We start from the raw sequence: 23,154 nt of genomic DNA on the forward strand, positions 1-23,154 counted from the left end.
TGGCTCTCTCTGATCCTACTTGGATTTCTAAATTTGGTACCATTGCTATTGTTATTAAGCGCAGAGTGTGTATACTCAGCGGAGAGGAGAGTTTTCCTCCTGCTGTACACATAAGGAGACCAACGTGCACAGAGGTAAAGTGCGTGCTCTGGGCACATGCCCGTTGGTGGCGGGACTGGGGCTGTGGGCCAGGAACCCTCAGGTGACACGTCTTCATGCATCTTCCCTGACAATGAAGTCAGCCATGTCTCTGAGCCTGAATTAGCCCTCCCCCACCCCCACCCCCTACTGGCCCCGGTCTTCCTCTCTTCCTCTTCCCCTCCTCCATGAGCATCCCAAGCCCCTTGCCCAGGCGCCGCTCTAGCACTTCTAATAATCATAATCCGTGGGCGGTTCAGCTTATCCCGTGTTCTCTAGTTTATGAAGACCTCTGCTTTATCTGTGTGTGGTTGAGGGAGGTGAAGCCGAGATGTGACTCAGCCAGGACCACACAGCTACCCTGACCCCTGGGCTGTCCCATCTCCCAGAGCCAGCTCTGTCCTTTCCTCGGAACTCCTGTGCACCATGCTTCCGAGGGCACAGGCGTGTAGATTCTGCTAGCCCGGCAGCACAGATCCAGCTGCTAACACGTTCTCAGTGATGGTGACGTCCACCAGGAGAAGCACCAGCTCCATCTCTGTCTTCCTTTCTTCCTCCGTCTGTGGTTCATGCATTCATTCACAGATCAGTTAGAGGAGGCCCGCCCTGGCCTCGCCTTGGCAGGACGTCCCAGAAGACGCTTTACAACCACTTAGGAGCTAGATTTGGGGAACAGAGAGCAACATTCCAGGCAGAGAGAACAAGCAGGTACAAAAATGTGAAGAGAACAGACGATGTACTGGGAAGAGCAGGTAGTTCGGTGGGAAGGTCAGGCTGGAGAGATGAGAGGAGCCAGGAAAGACTTCCTACTAGTACATCACCTGCCTGGCCACCTTTGTAAAACCACAGTGCCTCACTAGGTTTCCCATACCACCGTCTTCTAACATGCTACGTGCTCATCTCTGCGGCCTGGCATTGGTTGTCCTACTGCCCACCGCTAGGATGTAAGCTCTCAAGGGCAAGGTTTGCTCACTTCCCAGTGTATCCCCAGCACCTCGAACAGGACCTGGTGGGCACTAAATGAGTATTTTTTGCATCAGTGAATCTGGGCCAGACTGCAGTGGAATCTGGGATCCAGCGAAAAGGCCCTTCTATCAAAATAGTCATCGTTGCAACGTAAACTGAATCATAGTACTGGGTGAAGAAGGGAATATACCGAGGAGGGCTTCCTGTAGAAGTCATCCCGGCAGAGGGGCTCCCCTGGGCCCACAGCAACAGAGGCAATCTTGATTTCGCTTCCCATGGAAGAGGGGGAGTGTGCTGGGCAGCCTGCCACATCCTGACCCGATCCCCTGCTGCCCACTCCCCAGCTGTCCATGCTGTTCACTGAGGAATGCGACAAGGTGCGCGACCTGATGCACGTGCACTCGTTCAGCTACGACTTCCACCTGCGCCTCGTGCACCAGCACGTGCTGGGTGCCCACCTGGTGCTGCGGCACGGCTACCACCTGACCACCTTCCTGCGGCACTTCCTGGCCCACCACCCCGACGGGCCCCACTTTGGCCGCAATCACATTTATCAAGGTTGGTGCCCAAGGGCAAGCTGGTGAACCAGAAATGGGACAGACCCCAAGGGATCTCCAAACCAGGGCCAATGGGACCACTTCCTAGGCCAGACCCTGCCCCTCCTGTCCCATACTGTTACTCACCTCATGTCACTTGGACCGTGTTCCCGTCTCTGGGTTGTCTTCAGCTTAGGTTCTTCATACTGTTTCATATCAAAGTTTAGATCATTTGCCATGTGTACCCTGTCCTCTGTCTGTCCTGAGCCACTTTGGGCCCATCCTGATGTCCTCCAGGATCTAGGAGCCCCCAGAAAAGTAGAGCCAGTCCACCTGTTGGAGCCTTAGTGGCTTCTCTCCCCCATCCCAGCAATTATTAGTCTGTCTGTCCTAGCCTCAGCATTTCCGACAACTTGCCCCTCAGGAACACTGGAGCTTTCCACACCACTCATTGCTGCCCACCAGCTGTACAACTATGTAGCTGACCATGCCAGCTCCTACCACATGAAGCCATTGCGGATGGCCCGGCCAGGAGGCCCAGAACATAACGAATATGCCTTGGTATCAGCGTGGCACAGGTGAAGTGGCAGGGGAGCATCAGCACCTGCTCGGGTGGAGCCCAGGTCAAGGCTATCCAGGCAGTAGGGAGACTGGCATTTTCGGGAGCCAGAGGGCTGGGGTTGCCCTCACTAGAACCTCACGGTTGGCATCTCCCCATCCCCACTGTGCAGCTCTGGCTCGTACCTGGACTCTGAGGGACTTCGTCACCAGGATGACTTTGATGTGTCTCTGCTGGTGTGTCATTGTGCCGCGCCTTTTGAAGAGCAAGGAGAAGCCGAGCGGCATGTCCTGCGGTCAGCAGATCCCCCACTTCCAATGCGCTCGTTGCCCAGCGTCCCCTGTGCCCTTGTTCTGTGTGTCCCCTGCCCTGGTCAGCACATTCCCACCCTCTCCCTGCCCCAGGCTGCAGTTCTTCGTGGTGCTCACCAGCCAACGGGAGCTCTTCCCCAGACTCACGGCTGACGTGCGACGGTTCCGGAAACCACCCACACTGCCACCTGAGCCAGAAGCTCCTGGGAGCTCAGCTGCTGGTCCTGGGGAGGCCTCCGGGCTTGGCCTGGCCTCTGGACTGGCTCCACTGTTCCCCCCACTGGCTGCAGAGGTGGGCGTGGCACGGGCACGGCTGGCCCAGCTGGTCCGGCTGGCCGGTGGGCACTGCCGGCGGGACACCCTCTGGAAGCGCCTCTTCTTGCTGGAGCCTCCGGGGCCTGACCGGCTACGGCTAGGGGGGCGCCTGGCCCTGGCTGAGCTGGAGGAGCTCCTGGAGGCAGTCCATGCCAAATCCATTGGGGACATTGACCCCCAGCTGGTAAGCAGCTGTGGGTTCTAGAAGGGGCTGGTTTGGATTCTAGGGATCCTAGCAGCAGCCGGGATAGAGGGTACGGAGGTCTCAGGTAGCTCTGGGACAGCAGATCCAGCCCCTGACCTTCCCCTAGGACTGCTTCCTATCTATGACGGTCTCCTGGTACCAGAGCCTGATCAAGGTTCTCCTAAGCCGCTTTCCTCAGAGCTGTCGCCATTTCCAGAGCCCAGACTTGGGAACTCAATACCTGGTAAGTCTATGAGCCGCCTCTGAAAGGGTAGACAACAAGTGTCCCCCAAAAGGAACCCCAGCCCCTCTAAACAAGGACTGCTTTGGCGGGAGGCCTAGATAGAACAGGATCCAGGTACTCCTCTTCACGCACTGACCCTCGACACAAGATCTGTGAGAACGACCTAGATCTCTGACCTTAAAAACTCAGACACAAGCCCTTGGCTAGAGATCCTGAGGGCCAAGCTCTGGGAAGCTCATCAGTGGTTGGTCTTAGGGCCCAGAAGCCCCTAGGCTTTGGGGCTTTAGAGCCTTGTTACCCCAAGTGTGGTGTTTATACCAGCAGCAATGGTGAACACTTGGGAGCTTGCCAAGATGCAGATTCTCAGGCCCCAGCCCCAATCTGCTGCCTCAGCACGTGCCTTCTAGCCCATTACCCAGGTGCATATGAGAGGCTGAGATCACTGCCTGGGCCAGGTGGAAAGGGAGGGGCTCCAGTGGCCAGAGCCTGGGGATTAAGAGACTCGAAGAGGTGGACCTGATGAGAACAGTGGTTGTGGGGAGATGTTCGGAAGACGACTTCAAAAAAAGTAGGAGCTGGTCCGTGGGGTGGGGTCCCGTGACACCTGCTCGTGAGTAGGCTAGTTTCAGGGTGCAAAGGGGCATCCTGGGATGCTGAGGTGAGCTGGTGAGGCTGCGGCTGTGCAGGGCAGTGTGAGCAGATGGGGGTGCTCCTGTGGGTGGTGGGTGTGCTGAAGCAGGGGCGGCTTTGAGAGAAGGGTGACAAGTTGAATCGGAGGCCCATGGGGCCCTCCTGGGACCACATTCTAGAAGGTATATGCATGCTGGGGACCTGGGCCCAGGAGAGAGAGACCTGGGTAGCATCTACAAGAACAGGTGGTCACTGAAGCCTGGGAGCAGAAAGAATCACCTGGAAGAGATCACAGAGCCAAGCAAAGGGACAGTTGCACGGGGTCAGAGACAAGACCCCCGACAGGAGGCAAGGGGTTGTGCCAAGGGTAGAGAGCTCTCTGTCACTGATGGGCTTTGGTGTGCCAGCTTTGTGCAGGGCCTCTCAGTGGACCAGCTGTGAAGCCTTCCAGTCAGGCGCCTCCCCCTCCCTCTGCTGAGGCTGGTCGGGCTGACGGGGAGCCAGCCAGGATGTGGACTGAGGTTCAGTTTAGAGGCAGGGGCCCGGGCCAGTGGCATGCAGACGGGCTCAGGTGTGGCGATGGAAGCAGGCCTTCCTCACACTGGTCGCGCTTCCAGCATGGCCTCAAGGAAGGAAGGTGGAGGCTGCCTCAGGTGACCTCACTCCCCATGTCACTTTGTGTTTCACTGCAGGTTGTATTGAATCAGAAGTTCACAGACTGTTTCGTGCTGGTGTTTCTGGATTCCCACTTGGGAAAGACGGTGAGGATAGCAGGGAGGGGCTTTCTGTCTGCCTCATGGGAGGCTCCTCCAGAACCTGCTGAGGCTGGGAGCCCTGCTCCCTGTGCCTACCCTCCCTCCTCTCACCACCGCACCCCTGCCATGTTCCCCGCAGTCTCTGACAGTGGTTTTCCGAGAGCCCTTCCCGGTACAGCCCCAGGACAGCGAGAGCCCTCCAGCCCAGCTGGTCTCCACCTACCACCACCTCGAGTCCGTCATCAACACAGCTTGCTTCACCCTCTGGACCCGCCTCCTCTGAGGGCCAGACCAGTGAATGTCCGTTCCTCAAGCCATGGGGGTCTGTAAGATGGCCCACTTGAAGCAGGACTGACCAGCCCTTCCAGGCCCGGACACTGAAGGACAGACACCCAAAGCTTTGTGACTAGATCTCCGGGGTCTGCAGCCCCAGCCCCTCAGTGGGAGCTGCCCTCCTGAGCACTTGCCACTGCTGGCTGGCCTGGGGCTCCAGAGGGTCAGGTCAGCTCCCTGAGGTGCCCATCTCCTCTCAGGCCCCTGGACCCTTCCAGAAAGGGACTTCACCTTCCTGTTCACCTGGTGAAGTCCCAGGAGTTCACACCAGGTGGCGAGCACTCACCCCTGAGAGCCCCTCTACCTGAATGCTGCCTCCAAGTCTTGGATTGCTCTCAGCCCCCCGCCCCCATTGTGAGACCCCTGGTCTTCATTTCCCACTGGAACATCATTGCGGGACGTTGCTGTTGAGATACGACACCTTGGTTCCAACCCCAGCGCTGCCTCTGAAGCCCCTGTGACCACAGGCAAGTCCCTTTGCTCTCGGACCTCTGGTTTCTGGTGTGTAAATGAGGAGGTGGGCTCAAACCCCCCCACGTGCACTGCAGCACTGGTGCCAGAGACTGGGGTACCTGAGCCGGAGCCTGCAGGGTTAGACACCGTGCCCCCCGCCCACCCAATAACACACGCTTGGAGAGACGTTCAGCAGCAGCTCTTTAATTCGAGAGATTGAGGATGCTGGGTGCACTGTCCCACAAGTGCGCGTGCAGCAGGACCTCACTGGCCAGCCTGTGGGCGGCCCTGCCTCTCCCAGTAGGAACGAAGCCAGTTCAAGCCCTCTGCCGTGTCTCCTGAGGAGAGGGGGAGGCGGTGGCATTCACTCCAGGAGAAGAGCAGTAGAGCAGCTGTTCCTCCAGAGCTCCCTCCCCAGGGCCAGGCCCAGAGCCCCAGCACCCCCTCACCTAGAGGCCGGTACTCGCAGCCCACAAAGCCCTTGTAGCCTTCGTTCTCCAGCAGTTGGAATAGATAGGGGAAGTTCAGCTCTCCAGGGCTGTCAGGCTCCCCTCGGCCCGGGACCTGTGCCACCTGCACGTGCCCTGGAGACAGACAGATATGGCGTGGGGCCCCGGCTCCAGCTGAGGCCCGACGGACACATTTGGGGGCACAGGTGTAGCGCAGCAGACCAGAAGGAGATCAGAGATCCCTCTCACCCACGAGGGGCAGGAACTCCCGGATGTTTCCTGTCAGGTTCCCATCCATGATCTGCCAGTGGAACAAGTCCTGGATAGAGAATACTGGATCACACCCTGCGGCCCGTCCTCCCCAGACGTGGAGCACACGGGCCTCCTGAGCAGCACTCCCTTTGTTCCACTTACCATCTGCAGCTGGAGGTTGGGTCTTCCAACCTTCTGTAAGATGGCTGCCGCTGGGAGAGAGCCCGGAGAGGGGGCCGTGAGCCCCAGGGGGAACCCAAGAATCAAAGGGGCCTGGAGGGGGCACAGGGCTGCAAGTCCTACCCTGCTGGGGCGTGTCCAGGAAGTACTGGGGGTCCGTGATGCGGGTGTTGATGGGCTCCAGCAGTCCCACGAGGTTCTCCTAGCACCACGGTGGACCCGTGAGCAGAGCTCCGCTGTCCATCAGCCAGCCACTGAAGCTCCTCACCATTCCCTCTGAGCTGGGCCAGCGCCCTCCTCCCTCTGCACACACAGGCGTTCACGTGCATATGTGTGTGGCTCTATGGCCTTGGCCTCACCTGAGCCAAAACCCCAGCAGCATGCCTCAGGTTCTCCAGGAACACGGTCTCCATTTCACTCCTGATTGCTGCTCTGTCAGCCCCCTGGGGTACTCGGCCAGCCATCAGGTGAATCCTGGGGGAAGATGGCACTGGAGGGGGCTGGGGAGTCCATCCTGAAAACAGGGCCCTTGCTCCTTGGCTCCCCTGGGTGCGCCCCTTCCAGCTGCCCTCCCACCCCTACCCGCCCGCACCCCACTAGCTGGTCACCTGGCCGCCAAGCTCAGTGGCCTGACCCTCCTGTGTCAGCCTGAGGCTAAACCCTTTTCCAGACACCTTTGAGGGTCACACCATCCTCCTGCGTCAGAGACCCCTAACTGAGCCCTCCCTGTCCTCTCTACCTCTCCTTCCCAGTCGCCCTCTCCTTGGGCTATAAACGTGTGTCGGCCTCACTTGCTAACAAGTACTTTGACCCATTCCCTTAGATATTCCGTGCTGCCTGTCTCTACTTCTGGCATCTATTCCTTCCATCCTTCCCATCTGCTTTCTGCCCCCACCACTCACCAGTGAGGACCCCCCCCACCCGTTGCCAGTTCCAGCTCAGCCCATTTCAGTGGGATTTGACATTTATTTGATCAGCCCCGCGCCGCCTCCTGCCATCACCTCATCCCTCCTGGCCACACCCAAGTCCAAAAGGCAATGTCTGAGCCTCGGGAACTCTGCTGAGCACGCCGCACCGGTCTCTGGCCACTGCATCCTTGCCCCAGTGCCCCTCACCTGTACGTTCCTTTGAGACCTAGTTTAACATCACTACCTGTATCCGGCTCTGCTCCCCGACAGGTGCCTGCTGGCTGCCACAGCTACCATAAACTGATCCTTACTCAAGTGGACCACTGGGTGGTTGGCTTTGCTCTCTCCCTGGCGGGGCAGCTCCGGGCATGGGGTCCCAGCGTGAAAGAGGAGCAAATTGAGGACACGGGCCAATAAGACACAAAACGCGATTTACAAAGGCTCGGGGCTGACTCCGGACCCTCTGCAACCTGGGTGCTCGTCTCCCAGACCCCAACCGCGGGGCAGGGTGTTGGAGGAGGCCGGGCGAGAGGGGGAGGAGGAGGGAGGAGGGGAGGGTACCTGGGGCAGCCCAGGGCCCGGGCGTACAGCACTGCCTGCTCCAGCCCCTCGCGGAAGGCCGCCTGCCTCCCCGGGACGGCTCCCAGCCCCATCTCCCCTTTCTCTCCGTCCCCTGCGGAGAGAGAACGGGCCTCAGCCCCGGCCCGCCGCCCCGGCCTCACCACCGCCCCCGCCCCCGCCCCAGCCCCGCGGCGCACCGGGGGGCGTGTTGATGAGCACCAGCCGCAGCCCCGCTTCCCGCGCGGCGCGAGCCACTGCCTCGGGCGGCTCCGCGTACGGCCAGGCCACCTCGGCCGCCTCGAAGCCCGAGCTGCCGGCCGCCCGCAGCCGCGCGGGGAGCCCGGGGAGCTCGGGGAACAGCCACGACACGTTGGCCGAGAAACGGAGCGGAGCCATGGCCGGCGGGCGCCCTGCAGCGGGGCAGAGTCCGGGCCGCTCGGGGAGCGGAAGTAGGCGGGGCGGGCGGGAGGGCAGCGCGGATCCCCGGAGGGGAGGGGAGGGTGCAGCGGGGCGGGCGGGGAGCGCGGATCCCGGACGGAGGCAGGCTGCACAGGGTTGCGCGGATCCCAGGGAAAAGTGCATCTGGGGAGCCCGACCCGAGGTAGGGCGCCAAGAGTCAGACTTTTTTGGTTAGAAAAGTGTGAGGTAAAGACCGCGGCTGGTCCAGAAAAGTGACATTCTTCGAGGCTGGAGCAGGGGAAACGCGGGGAGAGGCGCCAGGGCCAAGCGAGAGGAGAGCCCCCGCCCCGCCCGCTCCGACCGCGGGAGGGCAGACGTGGCCCGGGGCCCCCTGGGCGGAGAGCCGGGAGGGAAGGGCCCGCGCCGGCTGACCAGCCCCTAGAGACCCAGTTGAGGAACGTGAGCTTTAACAGTTAGTATTTCCCCCTCACTGTAAAAATAGTATCTGTTCGTTTTGCGACGTTTGAAAGCTAAGAGACGAAATCAAGAACATTTAACTCACTACAGTCATCGCACCACTTTCCCTTACAGATTAAAAACATAAGCAGGTCCGTTTTCTTAGAATTCTTATCACACTGTACGTGCAGCTGTATGGTTTGCTCTTTCATGTGATGCTCTCTTGTGGGCATTTCCCCGTGTTCTTCAGTACCCTTCAAAGTCCCATACCCAGGCAGCCTAGGATTTATCCTACTGCTCACCGTTGGTGGTCTCTAGGGCTTTTCAAAATTCGTGTGTGCGCGCTGTGAAAACACTTTAATGCACCTCTTGGCTTCACCTCTGAATTTTTTCCCTAGATTCCTTGGAGATGTCCATTACGGTATTTGCCAGCCCGAAGTCCTTTATGCGAAAACTACCCCCTCCCCCCCCCGCCTCCCCCCCCCCCCCCCCCCCCCCCCCGCTGCTCTCTGCGCGCAGCGGCTAGGAGCGGGCTGTTCCCTCTTCCCCCAGCTGATTGGGCCGCAGGAGGACATCTGATCCTAGGGCAGCCCACCCATTACTTTGCCTGGTTTGGAAAGATGATCTGGCCAATCAGATTCTTTCTCACCGTTCAACCAAGGAAGTGCTGAGAAAGTCAACTAAAAGGTGGTCTTGCCAGATGGCTGTGGCTGTGGGAGCGAAGTAAGCCGGAGTCCAATGGTAGAGGAAGGCTGGCGCAGACCCGGGTGTAACCAGGTACCAGGGTAAGGGTGGCACGTGGAGAAACCTCTGTGAAACCCACAGCTGCCTGGGTCTGCACTTCCCAGGCTGGGATGTCTAGACCTTCCTGGATTTCTGTGTCTGTAGCCTCTTAATGATGTTTCTTGAGAGAATTGGAGTGAGTGTATTTCATCCTCGGTAACCCGAATGACTGGGCTGATTCCTAAGGCCGAAATTACATAACAAATAGGAACACATTTAAGGTCTTGATGCTCTGCAAAATTGCTTTCCAAAAATCCACCAACACGTGAGTGGAAGTCACGTTGGTCTGTTTTCTGCGCTAGCTTTGACAGAAGGAAGCTCCAAGTGCAACATTAGGAGCACCCAACCTCCATTGTCTGTTCTGTAACTGCTTGGCCCTCTCCACCAAGGCAGGCTCCCTCAGACCCCTGGGGTCCCCGCCCCGCACCATTGTTCATCCGAGTGGTTAGCACGTTCCATTTCTTCAGCTCTAAGAACAGACTGCCACCAGCTATTACCGATCACCTGACTTCTCGCCCATTTGTAGCTCGTGTTCTACTTGGAACTTTGACTTGTCCTGAAACGTGTTACTTGGGTACAGTCCAGTCAGGACGTGACCTCAGTAAGTTTAACATTTTAATCGATCCCAACTTCAGCATGTTTATAGTCCAATGTTGACCATGCAGAATAACACCTAAGGAAAGTAATTCCTCTTTATCACTTCACTGTATATCTCTGAGAGTGTAAATTCTACTTAAGACTTCTTTAAAAGCACCACTACGTGCTGGGGTCCACCCTTTTGCGTATATACCCTTTAGGACAGCAGAGATGATGTATACACATAAATTAGAGGTGCATGACTCACTTTCCCCCCTAATTCTCTTCAACACCTTCACATAATATATCAAAATAAATCCCAAAGGAGTACAATGCCCATGAAAATTATTTCCCTTTTTTTTCAAGATTTTAGGTGATCTCTATACCCACTGTGGGGCTCAGACTCACCACCCCAAGATCAAGAGTCACATGCTCCGCCAACGGAGTCAGCCAGGTGCCCCGAAAATTATTTTCTTTATTCACTGTTTGACTTCCTACCATATACTACTTTGCAACATAGTCCTTATACTAAATTATTATTGCAAATCTTGATTCTTTGCATTTAACTTTTAACCAAAGAATTTGACATAACAATGAGTTAAGATAACAATAATTTATAAATAGTTACATGGATGATGGCTAAGACTTGACTGCAGAGTTTAGAGTCTTATTTGATCACTGGATTGCACTTGCCAGTGTGGTAAAAAAATATATATTTTTTTTAATATATAAATATATATATATTTTATATATATATATATACACACACACGCACACATACACACATCTCATGTGAAATGCAAATCAAAACCTCAATGAAATTCATTTTATACCTTCCAGACTGACAAAAAATTTTAAGTCAGACATTATCTAATAGTGGATTGGATTTGAAACAGCTAGAACATTTATTCACTGCCAGAAGAAGTGTGTGAATCCCTACAATCACTTTGGAAAACAATTTTGCAGTATCTCTTAAGGCTGAACACCCATATACGTTTGATCCTGCAGTTCCTTTCCCAGGTATATCCCTTCAGAAAGTCTGCACAGGTGTACCAGGAGTCCAGGGATGTTCATAGCAGCACTGTTTATGTAGCAGAAATAGGAATCTAACCCCAACTACTATGTATGGAGATGAGTGGCAGGCTAGTCATCCAGTGTTGTATAGAAAAGTGAAGAGAAAGCTGGTGGCTCAAATAATAGAATTGAGTTTGCTCTTGTATTCAAGTGATACATGAAGAGCTTAGTGAAGTTTGGATCAAATTGGAAACATTAGTGTGAACACATCAACTGGATAAATCTCAGAAACATAATCTTGAATGAAAGAAGCAAATCACAGAGAAACACATAGAGTGTGGCCCCATTTATATAAATTCCAAAGCAGGGAAAACCAGACAATATCTTGTGTAAGGATGGGAGCATCTGTGGTAGGACTGTGAAGAGCAAGTGAATAATGATGGCAAAATTCAGAATGGTGGTGAGCTCCAGATGGGTAGGGAAAAGAGGGGCGTTGGAGGCTTCAAAAGTAGTGGCCATCCCCTTTCTCTTACACTGGCTGAGATGCTCACGTATGCGTGCACCTCTATTTTATCACTACCCTTTATATCTCGCATATATTTTAGAAATACCATTTTATATCTTTCGTATTTAATAAAAATGAGTCTTTAAAACCTTGTAAGCATTATCGGCACCTGTTAGCCCACTTTGCATTAACGTCCTTCTAGTAGTGTCATCATAACTGCAAGGATTTCTCTACAGAAAAAAAAAAAGGATTTCTCTATAGACAGCCTATTTGTAACAGACTCATAATCACCACGTTTTGGATTTAGGGTGTCGCTGTGCCGTGTAGGGGTCTTTTCTTGTATTACCTGCCTAGAAGCTATGGTAGGCAGCCTGTCGACTGGTCCCCCGGTGATGTCCACCTCCTGGTCTTCACACCCTCTCCCCTCAAATGCAGGCTGGATCTGGCAACTTCCTTCTAACAAATAGAATAGAACCTCAGAAATTAGCTAACAAAAAGGCTGTGGCTTCTGTCTTAGGTGCCCCTCTCTCACTCTTTTACTCACTTGCTCTGAGGAAAACCAACTGCCATATTGTGAGCTGCCTTATGGAAAGACACACGTCAAGGGACTGATGTCTCTGGCTAACAGCCAGCAAGGACCTGAGGCCTGCCAACAGTCATGTGAGTGAGCTTAGAAGCAGATCTGCTGCCATTAAGCCTCAAGACTGTACCTCGAACATCTTAATTGCAGCCTTATCAGGTTAGAATCAGAGATACCAGCTAAGCCACCCCTGAATTCCTGACCTACAGAAACTCTTTGATAGTAAATGTTTGTTGTTTTAAGCCACAAAGTTTTGAGGTAATTTTTTTGGCAGCAGTAGGTTACTAATAAAGGATCTCTTTCTTCTTCTGGGATAAGCTCCCTGGTTTGAGGAAGCAATGTCATTTCTACCACTCCTTCACCTTAAGGTGTAAATGGGTGCTACCATTTTCTCATATGATTCTCTCGTCCAAGTCCCAGTAATTGGTCAATGAGTGGGCGCCTGACCCAAGCTGGATCAACCATATAACCTGTTACAGACATTGTAGGTCACCTACCCAACGTCTGTTCCCTCTCTTTTCCTTCCTAACAGAACCATAGCTCATGGGGACAGTCAGCCAGAGAGAATAAAGCACTGGCCCTCTTACTTCATCTTTGCTCCTTCTAAAAACCAGATGTCCTAGAACTAACTTGCTTTTGTCATCCCGAGATCCAGCATGGTGCGCCTTTCGGGAAACACTTGGTTTTCTTGGTAAAATGTAAATGCTTCCATTTAAAGACCTGAATCCTGGGCACTGGGGCTATGTATTGATGTCATTTTCTGAATTTATATAATTTCATATAGCCTGTGGCAGAGTCTTTATCTTTCAAAGTCATGAGTTTATACTGATGTTTTCCATTTCACCCAAACTTCATTAAACTCTTTCCTACCCTTGTTCTAATAGAAGAGTATCATCTTTTCTACCTAACTTTCTTTTTTCAGCCACTGGTCTTTTTTTTTTTTTTTTTTTTTTTTTTTTAATTTTTATTTATTTATGATAGTCACAGAGAGAGAGAGAGAGAGGCAGAGACATAGGCAGAGGGAGAAGCAGGCTCCATGCACCGGGAGCCTGACGTGGGATTCGATCCCGGGTCTCCAGGATCGCGCCCTGGGCCAAAGGCAGGCGCCAAACCACTGCGCCACCCAGGGATCCCCTCAGCCACTGGTCTTTATACCACTTCTCTACAGCAGTGCTCAAATCGGATTCGATATGTCATGTTCTATATTTTGACATCCAGCCATGTGTTCAGTTACAGGTGCCTGGATGTAAGAATATCAACATTCAAGTGTTACTCTATTTTTCTTTTTTTGAGCCATTGAAGCTGCATTGCTAAGACTTCAGAAGTGATCTTCCCTGCTTTACTCAGTATGCCGGCAATAGTCCATATCACATGGATTCATTTTGAACTGTTATCAGAAAGGAAGCTAAGTCTTCAGTAAAGTTTTCTTTCATAGTCTTCTCTTGTATCCAAGCACGTCCTAGAGAAATATCCATGGTGCATCTACATTAGGACTCTCCCACTAAAATTTCAGCAGAAATTTAAACAGAATCATCTTGCACACACAGTATATTGAATAACATCATTATACCAAACAGCATGGAATCATTTTATGAAATTTGTTTGCATGAATGATCATATAATATTCTTGGAAGAGTATTATCATATTTGCTGTTTCATGTTATACGCCCTTGTCTTGCAAAGGAAATTCCTATAACTGGCCCTTCCGTTTTTATTCTATTACTGGTGTTTGGATCACATCCAGACACTCTTCTTGTGCCCTTCCTTCCCTTACAGATGCGTGCTATTAGTAACACACAAAGCCCTTGGAAGTCTTAGCTAATGGAGTGTTAATGAACTACACACCCATCCACATGCAAACTTTAAACTTGGTTAAATACAACCAGTGTATGTGTGACTCAAAGGGTACAGGTGTGAATATTCAAAACGCTGTTTTTTATGTTTGCAATTTTGAAAAATCTCGGTAACCGTGACTACAAAATCCTATCCTTCCCTTGTTTAATTTTTACACATCTGAATTCTACTCGTGGTGTTATGTATATACTTTTAGCAGCTTGTTTATTTTATAATATCTATCAGACATATGTAGGAAATATATTTTTAGGAAAATATATCAGTCTCCCTTACTGTTCTCTTCCCCTTTCTTAGGCCATTCTTTTAACTGCATTTTATTCCAAAATATGTAGTTTTTTAAGATTTTATTTATTTATTCATGAGAGACACAGAAAGAGAGAGAGGCAGAGACACAGGCAGAGGGAGAAGCAGGCTCCACGCAGGGAGCCCGATGTGGGACTCAATCCCAAACTCCAGGATCACGCCCTGAGCCAAAGGCAGACGCTCCACCACTGAGCCACCCAGGCATCCCCCCAAAATTTTATTATTAAATAATCTCTACCCCCACCGTGGGGCTCAAACGCACAACCCCTAGATCTAGTTGTATTTTCAGACTGAACTAGTGAGGTGACCCAAAATACGAAGATTTTTATCGTCCCCCTATTAATGGATAAGGATTGCCTCCAAATCACTATTACAAACAATAAGCATCTTTGTGTATGTTTTGTGTGTGTACAAATACAAGTATTTCTCCAGCGTCTATCCCATAAGTGGACTTGCTAGGTTGTAGGACATGCACCCTGAAAGCTCTAATCCACAGCCAAATTGCTCTTTAAAGGACTTTATCAATTTGCATTCTTTCTATCAGTCTGTCGGAGTACCTGTTTCCCTACATCTTCATCAACACTGAATCATAACATTTTTAAGATTCTTGTCAACCTGAAGGGGTTAAAAATCAAGTCCTTGAGGTACACCTGTGTGGCTCGGTTGGTTAGTTGAGCAGCTACCTTGGGCTTGGGTCGTGATCCATGATCCCCATGGTCGTGGGATAGAGCCCTTGGTCTGGGCGGTCCCTGCTCATCAGGGAGCCTGCTTCTCCCCACCCCCCCTCACCCCATTATGCATGCTCTCTCAAATAAATAAATGAATAAAATCTGATAAATAAATAAATATCAAGTCCTTGATTATTACTGAGATTGGACATCATTCCAGAGGTTTATGTGCCATTACTCTTGCCGCTTCTGTGACTTGCTGAGCAGTAGCCTTTGTCCGCTTCTCCTTGGGATTCTTAGAGTTCTAACAAGTCAGTGTGTAGGTACTCTTTATAGAAATCGCAGACGTTACGTCTTTGGCTGTTTTGCTTATCTTTCCCTTTCTTTAAAGCAACATTTGCTGTTCTGAGTGCCTTTCCGTGGAGCTTCCTGTTGCTATGTGGAAAGGAAGGCTGCCCTCAGTCATCCAGGCGAAACCCCCAGGTCGGTGGAAAGGGGGTGCTAAAGTGCTCAGGCCCTCCTCCCTGATCTTGGCGAGAAACCACTGCTTAGAGATGCCTGGGTGGCTCAGCCATTGAGCGCCTGCCTTCAGCCCAGGGCATGATCCTGGAGACCCGGGATCGAGTCCCACGTCAGGCTCCCTGCATGGAGCCTGCTTCTCTCTCTGCCTGTGTCTCTGCCTCTCTGTGTGTCTCTAATGAATAAATAAATAAACCTAAAAAAAAAAAAAAACGTAAGCAAGCACTACTTGGTGCTCTGCGGGGGTTACCAGGGTCATAGGACCGGGACTCCCGGGCTGACCCCGGGGTGGGCTACCAGCGAACCTGCCTGCCCCGCAGACCCAAGCCATATTGCCCAGTATCACTGGTGGCTGTCATAAAAGTAATATTTGTATCTCCATCTGTCACACTCCTGTGTCTATCTCTTGATAGGTTCTTGTATCAGTCAGAGTCCAAACAGAAAACAGATGGCACATTCAAATTAGGATAATTTGGGAGATTTTTAAAAAGGCAGTCTTTATGAAGGTGTGGGCAGGGCGTGGGCGGATATGGGGCTGGCACAGCAGCCCAGGCCATCGCAGCAAGCCCGCTGCCCTGCCCGGGCCCGGAAAGGTCAAGGGGATGGGCCCTTGCGGGGGAGGCTTATGTGGAGACAGCCGCCCTCCACCCACAGCTGAAGGACCCCACAGCCTGAAGTGGCCTGCAGGGAGCACGTCCAAGCACCGGACGCCCGGACCTCACTCTCCTCCCTCCTTCCCATCTCTGGCTAAACCAGATAAGCCAAAGCAAACAGACACAGAGGACAAAGGGGCCCGGATGATGAGACGAGGCTAGGTCTGCCTACTTGGGCAGAGATTGGGAAGGAATCAAACTCTGGAGGGACAAACATGGTGCATCTGGCACAGCTCATGTCTTTCCTCCCTTGGGATACACTGTTATCCTTCATCTGAGTGAAGAACTCGTGTCCCAATCCACAGGACACACCAAGTCTCACTGGCTACTGTTTCACCACATGGCGATCCTAATCCAGCATAATCCCCCCTGAAGGCTCAAAGCATTACCACCACTGATATTCTTTGGATAAGGAATCAGAGGAAAGCTGGGGGAAGCGAGCCAACAGGATCCTGAAGCAGCCTCTTAAATTCCTGCTCCCGGGCGTGTGCACACGTTCCCTCCCAAACTCAATCAGACACTCATTGGTACCACTCTAAAGAGAGTTTGCAGATATAATTATGGTCCCAAACCGTTAGGAAAGGGAGATTGCCCTGGGTGATCCTGGCCTAATCAGGTGAGCTCTTGAAAGGGTGAGGTCTCTTTCCGGAGAAGGGATCTACGGGAGGTCTCAAGGCTACAGTCACAGGGAACTGAATTCGGCCACAACCACATGCTCCTGAAAGAGGCCCCTGAGCTCCAGATGAGAACGCAGCTCAACACCCACAGGAGCTTTCTGAACTGAGGCCACAGCCATGTCCACCATGCCCGGACTTCTGACCTCCAGCATATAAGCTAACGAATGGGTGTTGTTTTCAGCTGCTATATTTGTGATAACGTCTCAAGAAGCAATGGAAACTGGGGTTTAGCAGCGGTTTAGCACCACCTGCAGCCCAGGGCGTGATCCTGGAGACCCTGGATCGAGTCCCACGTCAGGCTCCCTGCATGGAGCCTGCTTCTCCCTCTGCCTGTGTCTCTGCCTCTCTCTCTCTGCATCTCTATGAATAAATAAATAAAATCTTAAAAAAAAAAAAAAAAGAAGCAATGGAAACCAAACGGGATGAGCAGTAAAGTCACCTAAGTGGAGCGGTTACAGTCCTCATCACCATAGCCGGTGACAGTGCCTAGGTCATACCCCAGCAGTGTGCTTCCAACACTTGATCCAAGTTCCCTCTGCCCTCTTCTAGCACCGCAGCCGGATGAGTTTCCCGACCTGGTGGAATGATTCATACCCTCCTTCTGGAGGAGCTGAGTCATTGACCATCCTGGGTTGTCCATCTTCCACTGACCAGAGTTTTGTAGCAGGAGAAGAAGAGACATACCCTACACAAAGTCCTCCTCGCCCCCACGGGGGCCACACAATTTCTCCCTGGTGACCAGGAACAGTTACCCCAGCCAGAGAACCCCTGTCCTGGCTACGGAGGGACATGGGGAGCCTAAAACGATCACGATAAATTTTAGCCTCGAGATCATTAGCACTGTGACTGTGCTTCCTGGTGGGAGTATTGCTACTGAGCACACTAGAACCTTCAGGTGCGCTGGGCCTACGGTACTGGGGATGGAAAGCAGACAGGTCTTCTCTGAAGCATGCTTCCTGGCTCTGGGGGAGATGGCTCGTATACTGACGTCTGTTTTATAGCATAGGCTCTTTTTTTTTTTTTTTAAGTGTATTTGCTTATTTATTCTTTAGTAATCTCTATACCCACCGTGGAGCTCAAACTCACGGCCCTGAGATCAAGAGTCGCATGCTCTTCCAACTGAGCCAGCCAGGTGCCCTCAAGCCTATGCTCCTTGGAAGCTGTTTGGTTCCTGCTGGCGCATAACTGAGGCTTTAGTAACCCACTTCATCATTCTCTCCAGTGCCTCGACCCCAGGCAGCAAGCCGCATGGTGATACCAATGATTCTCATGGGCACGCACCAATTGCCACACTCCTTGTGCTGTGAGACGTGTCCCTCATTGGAGATGACGTGTCTGATACCCCAGTCAGGGATACGGCGTTCTGTAAGTCTGCACATGATGCTGGCAGAGGCATTTCAGGCAGAGAAGACAAAAGAAACCAAGCTCCGTCTTAATTTCTTTTTTGCTTTTTATTATTATTTTTTATATATAAATTTATTTTTATTGGTGTTCAATTTGCCAACATATAAAATAACACCCAGTGATCATCCCGTCAAGTGCCCCCCTCAGTGCCCGTCACCCAGTCACCCCCACCCCCTTCCACATCCCCTTCCACCTCCCCTAGTTCGTTTCCCAGAGTTAGGAGTCTCTCATGTTCTGTCTCCCTTTCTGATATTTCCCACTCATTTTTTCTCCTTTCCCCTTTATTCCCTTTCACTATTTTTTATATTCCCCGAATGAATGAGGCCATATAATGTTTGTCCTTCTCTGACTGACTTATTTCACTCAGCATAATCTTTAACCCATAAGAGCAAAGCTCTGCTCCCTCTAGGATGGAGCTGTGCCAGGTGACCTCCTTCCGACCCCAGAGTGTGAAATTCAAGAGGTGGCAATTTGCCTCTCACTCTAGGAGGCCCCAGACCACTGAGGCCTCAGAAATTGCACCTATGTGGCAGGGCCCCCTGCCAAAGGCATACATATATCTTGCATGGAGAGTGCTCGGCACGTCCCACTACCCACATCACTTAGCCGAGCTGCCATCAGTGGAGTGAACCGGGGCGACATATGTCTCTGCCTCTCTTTCTGTGGTTCTCGTAAATAAATAAATAATCTTTTTGAAAAAAAAAAAGAAGAGAAACTCTGAGGGTTTTTTTTTTATGTGCCCCTCTCCTTTTTTAAATTTTTATTTATTTATTTATGAGAGAGAGAGAGAGGGTCAGAGGCAGAGGCAGAAGCAGGCCCCACACAGGGAGCCCGACGTGGGACTTGATCCCGGGTCTCCAGGATCACACCCCAGGCCGAAGGCAGATGCTCAACTGCTGAGCCACCCAGGGATCCCCTGTGTGCCCTTCTTCAAAGGCAAATGTGTCCTCCTCCCTGAACCCAGAGGGGACCACCATCCCAAATTGCTGTTGATCATTTCATTGCATTTCTTCATAGTTTTATTACATTTATATATTCATATGTACTATTATATATATAATATACTATATGCTGTTTGGTTCGGCCTGTGTTGTTACCTTGCGACAGGTAAAAGTGTATTGTGTGTTCTCTTTTGCGATTGGCTTCCCATCCCCGACACTACTGTTTGTGGCTCATTCTGGCTACCGTGTGTCCAGTTCATTCTTGCTGCTAGGTCCTGTTGCATGCAGCGGTCTCACATCGCGTGGACATTATTGCAGTTTATTTGTTTGCCAGTTGATGGATATTTGTGTTTCCAGTTTTCCATAATTATGAATAAAGCAGCTATAAACATTTGTGTATAGATTTCAGTGCAAACATAAGGTCTCATTTTTCTCGGAAAAATGCCTAGGCGTGTGATTGCTGAATGACATCTTAAGTGTATGCTTGACCCCGCCATGCCGCCTCCCAGAGTGGCTGCTGCACCGTGTGACAGGCCCTGCGTGGCCTGGTCAGCTCTCACCCCCTGGCACCGACCCAATGGCCAATAACCGTATGGGGGTGCCACACAGCCCTTCCCTAAGATCTACTGCTGTAGAGCATCTTTTCATTGGCTTATTTCCTACCCAAATATCTTTTTGAGTGAAGTGTCTGTTACAAAACTTGGCCTATTTTTAAACTGAGCTATTTTTTTATTACTGAGTTTTGAGAGAGTGGTGTGGTTTTTTTTTTTAAATGTATTTTAGATACATATCCTTTGTCAGATACATTTTTGGCAAATATTTCTTCCCAGTCTGCAACTTGTCTTTCTGTTCTTCAGTGGGGCCTTCCTTCCACAGAGCAGAAATGTTTACTTTTGACGAAGTCTAATTTATTTTCTTTTTTTAAATTTATTTTCTTAATTAAAGCTCTTCTTTACCTTCTTTAAATGAATCATGCTTTTGGCATCATATGCTAAAAAGGACACAGTAATTTTCTTTTATGTTTTCTCCAAGAGGTTTTATAGCCGTAGGTTTTACATTTAGCCTCTGAACCATTTCGAGTTAATTTTTTAAAAAAGATTTTTGTTTATTCATTCATGAGAGACACAGAGAGAGAGAGGCAGAGACACAGGCAGAGGGAGAAGCAGGCTCCATGCAGGGAGCCCGACGTGGGATTTGATCCCGGGTCTCCAGGATCACACCCTGGGCCGAAGGCTGGCGCTAAACCGCTGAGCCACCCAGGGATCCCCTCGAGTTAATTTTTGTATAAAGTGTGAGGTGTGTGTCAAAGTTCTGCATATGGATATTCAATTGTTCCAGCAGCTGTTTATTGAAAATACCATCCTTTCTCCATGTTTGTATCTTTATAAAAAAACAAATTGACCACGTATATGTGGTCCATTTCTGGTCTCTATTCTCTCCCACTTTACTTCCACTTTCTAGAATTTCTATTTTGTTTCTTTTCAAACCTGCCTAATCCTTCCTGATGATCTGTTGGGCCTTTGTCAAACTTCTGATGTCTTTTGTGTTTCTCGAAGCCCCTGGGTGGCTCAGTTGGTTGAGCATCCCACTCTTGATTTCTGCTCAGGTCATGATCTCAGGGTGGTGGGATCCAGCCCTGAGTTAAGTTCCACACTCAGCACAGAGTCTGCTTGTCCTTCTCTCCCTGTCCCTCCCCACCCCACACTCCCTAGAGCTCACTTGTCTCCTCTCAATCAATAAAAATAAAAAAGGGCTGGCTCCTGGCTGACCCAATGGAGCACATGTCTCTTGATGTTGGGGTCATGCATTTGAGCCCCATGTTGGGTGTTGAGATTACGTAAATATAAAATCTGAAAGAAATAAAGAAATGTGTATGAACTCTAGTTCTTTGGAAATGTATCTGTGGGAAGTGAGGCCTCAATGAGAACGTGTTCCTCCATGGAGAAATCTTCCATGTTTGCTTCTGCCAACTAGTTGGAGGTACCACAAACCTAGACTCACTTCTAAGTTTTAGACTTGATGAGAGTTTTTTTGATACACCGTTATGAGGCATCACTTCCAAGTTTGTAGACAGGGCATCCTCACGGTCTTTTCCTGTTGGTAACATTTTTCAGTTCAATCATATCCCTGTTGCCCTGTGGAGAATCTCAGCCTCATGTGGAGGATTCTGGTCCAAACTCCTTACCAGGCACCCCAGAGTGGTATCTTTTAAATCAATTTTATTTTATTTTATTTTTTTATTTTATTTTATTAAGATTCCATTCATTCGTTCATGAGAGACACACAGAGAGAGAGAGAGGCAGAGACACAGGCAGAGGGAGAAGCAGGCTCCATGCAGGGAGCCCAATGCGGGGACTCTATCCCGGGACTCCAGGGTCACGCCCTGAGCCCAAGGCAGATAGATGCTCAACCACTGAGCAACCCAGGCATCCCTAAATCAACTTTTAAGACATTTCTACCCTATCTCCTCTTGCTCATTGGGGCAGGACATTTAGGAGTCATGGATAAAATATATATATATAGAAGGGGTCTTGGAAACCTATTTTTAAGTGGAATATCCCCCAAATTTAAAAAAATTGTACTAATATTCACTCCTTTAATGGCTCTGGGATTTTTACTCCTGTGTATTGCTTTATGAATAAATCAAATATATTTCAAAATCTATATTACTGAAGCTTTTTCTTTTTTTAAGATTTTATTTATTTATTCATGATAGACATAGAAAGGGGGGGGGCAGAGACACAGGCAGAGGGAGAAGCAGGCTCCATGCCGGGAGCCTGACGTGGGACTCGATCCCCAGTCTCCAGGATCACACCCTGGGCCAAAGGAAGGCACTGAACCACTGAGCCACCCAGGGATCCCCTGAAGTTTTTTCTAATAACCCAATTTTATTTCTTGATCAGGGAAGAGGGAGCTAGGTCTTCTGATTTACAGACGAAGCAAACACAGGTCAACATCATTTCGTCCTAAAGAAAATTATAAATATGAAAGAAGGAAGAATTCGTAACATTGGATTCTCGAAACCAAAAGTCATACTAGAACAGAATTTAATATCAGTTTAAAGACCAAGTCAATTTTCTATCAGGCAAATTCATTCTAATGGATAGAAAACAGAATATGTCGCAAAATAATTTACAGTGTGTTTTTCATAAATTTTAACATAGTGGAGGAGTGAGTACACTGCTCAGCCCCATTCACATATAGGCAGACAGACATTAGAGAACATCAGTTCACAGCATACATTTATATTTTCAATCATGTTAAATTGTTACTTGGGAAGCACAATCTTAAGGAAACAATTTCTGAAGCCCTGTAAACACTGTTTTTTATTTTATTGCCCTCAGTCAAGCTAAAACATCAAAGAAGACCTCAGATACAAAGCTCTATGTTCCAGATATGAATCCCCACTTAGAAGAAAAGATATTGGGGGGGGTTTAAACATGCTTTCTAAGGATCTATATTTGAGACTCCTGGATGGCTCAGTGGTTGAGCCTTTGGTTCAGGTTGTGATCCCAGGTCCTGGGATCGAGTTCCACATCGGGTTCCCGACAGGGAGCCTGCTTCTCACTCTGCCTGTGTCTCTGCCTCTCTCTCTAGGTCTCTCATAAATAAAATCCTAAAAAAAAAATCTGTTTTTATTTTACTCAGTGACTACAATTCATGACTGAAGTGGGGAGACCCCTTCTTGGTTCTTCTATTAAGGTAAAATATATGTACAGTAAAATGCTCAGATTTTAATGGATTTTGACAAGATTATACATTCAAGTATCATTACAATCAAAATAGTAAACATGTCCATTACACAGGAAAGTTCCCCCGGCCCTGATCCAGTCATCCCTCCCACACCCCCCCACCCAGGTGAAGCCACTACTCTCACATCTGTTGTCATAGCCATTTGTGGGGATCATATATCCGAGAACTCTTCTGTAAGGAGACAAATAGTAGCGCGCCTGGCTGGCCTCAATTGGTGGAACATGTGACTCTCGATCTTGGGGTTGTGAGTTTGAGACCCATGTTGGGTGCAGAGATTACTTAAAAATGAAAGATC

The 23,154-nt window shown here is 50.3% G+C and overlaps 3 protein-coding genes across 5 annotated transcripts in view; 2 read left to right on the plus strand and 1 right to left on the minus strand.

The window, feature by feature from the left end:
- Positions 1-5,610, plus strand: part of SZT2 (SZT2 subunit of KICSTOR complex) — a 51,784-nt gene extending 46,174 nt beyond the window's left edge. For both annotated transcript variants that reach the window (XM_041738175.1, XM_041738177.1), the window contains exons 66-72: positions 1,449-1,662; positions 2,065-2,218; positions 2,372-2,494; positions 2,604-3,009; positions 3,137-3,253; positions 4,576-4,644; positions 4,778-5,610. In XM_041738175.1, the coding sequence (XP_041594109.1) occupies positions 1,449-1,662; positions 2,065-2,218; positions 2,372-2,494; positions 2,604-3,009; positions 3,137-3,253; positions 4,576-4,644; positions 4,778-4,921 (1,227 nt within the window). In that variant the 3' untranslated portion in view covers positions 4,922-5,610. The remainder of the gene's footprint in view (positions 1-1,448; positions 1,663-2,064; positions 2,219-2,371; positions 2,495-2,603; positions 3,010-3,136; positions 3,254-4,575; positions 4,645-4,777) is intronic.
- On the minus strand, positions 5,609-8,229 carry HYI (hydroxypyruvate isomerase (putative)). 2 transcript variants are annotated; one of them, XM_041738190.1, is made up of 8 exons: positions 7,972-8,226; positions 7,775-7,886; positions 6,665-6,779; positions 6,429-6,507; positions 6,288-6,337; positions 6,123-6,192; positions 5,874-6,008; positions 5,609-5,762 (listed from the first exon to the last, which is right to left on the minus strand). In XM_041738190.1, the coding sequence occupies exons 1-8, from the start codon at positions 8,168-8,170 to the stop codon at positions 5,689-5,691; spliced, it is 834 nt and encodes a 277-aa protein (XP_041594124.1). In that variant the 5' UTR covers positions 8,171-8,226; the 3' UTR covers positions 5,609-5,688. The 2 variants fall into 2 exon arrangements, with proteins under 2 accessions (XP_041594124.1, XP_041594126.1); XM_041738192.1 differs by lacking the exons at positions 6,123-6,192; positions 6,288-6,337 and having other exon boundaries at positions 7,972-8,229.
- A 1,101-nt stretch (positions 8,230-9,330) lies between these two features.
- The window catches only part of PTPRF (protein tyrosine phosphatase receptor type F), a 138,151-nt gene continuing 124,327 nt past the window's right edge, over positions 9,331-23,154 (plus strand). The window contains exon 1 of the mRNA XM_041738179.1: positions 9,331-9,406. The gene's annotated coding sequence lies outside the window, so the exon portion shown is untranslated. The remainder of the gene's footprint in view (positions 9,407-23,154) is intronic.

The sequence above is a fragment of the Vulpes lagopus genome, chromosome 23, assembly GCF_018345385.1.
Source record: "Vulpes lagopus strain Blue_001 chromosome 23, ASM1834538v1, whole genome shotgun sequence".
Lineage (NCBI taxonomy): Eukaryota > Metazoa > Chordata > Mammalia > Carnivora > Canidae > Vulpes > Vulpes lagopus.

Excerpts from the sequence above, each read along its gene's own strand:
- HYI (XM_041738190.1), bottom strand. The coding sequence starts at position 8,170 with ATGGCTCCGCTCCGTTTCTCGGCCAACGTGTCGTGGCTGTTCCCCGAG. Across the intron at positions 7,887-7,971 it reads GCTCATCAACACGCCCCCCG|GGGACGGAGAGAAAGGGGAG; the intron begins GTGCGCCGCGGG and ends CTCTCTCCGCAG. Across the intron at positions 6,193-6,287 it reads CCAACCTCCAGCTGCAGATG|GACTTGTTCCACTGGCAGAT; the intron begins GTAAGTGGAACA and ends TTCTCTATCCAG.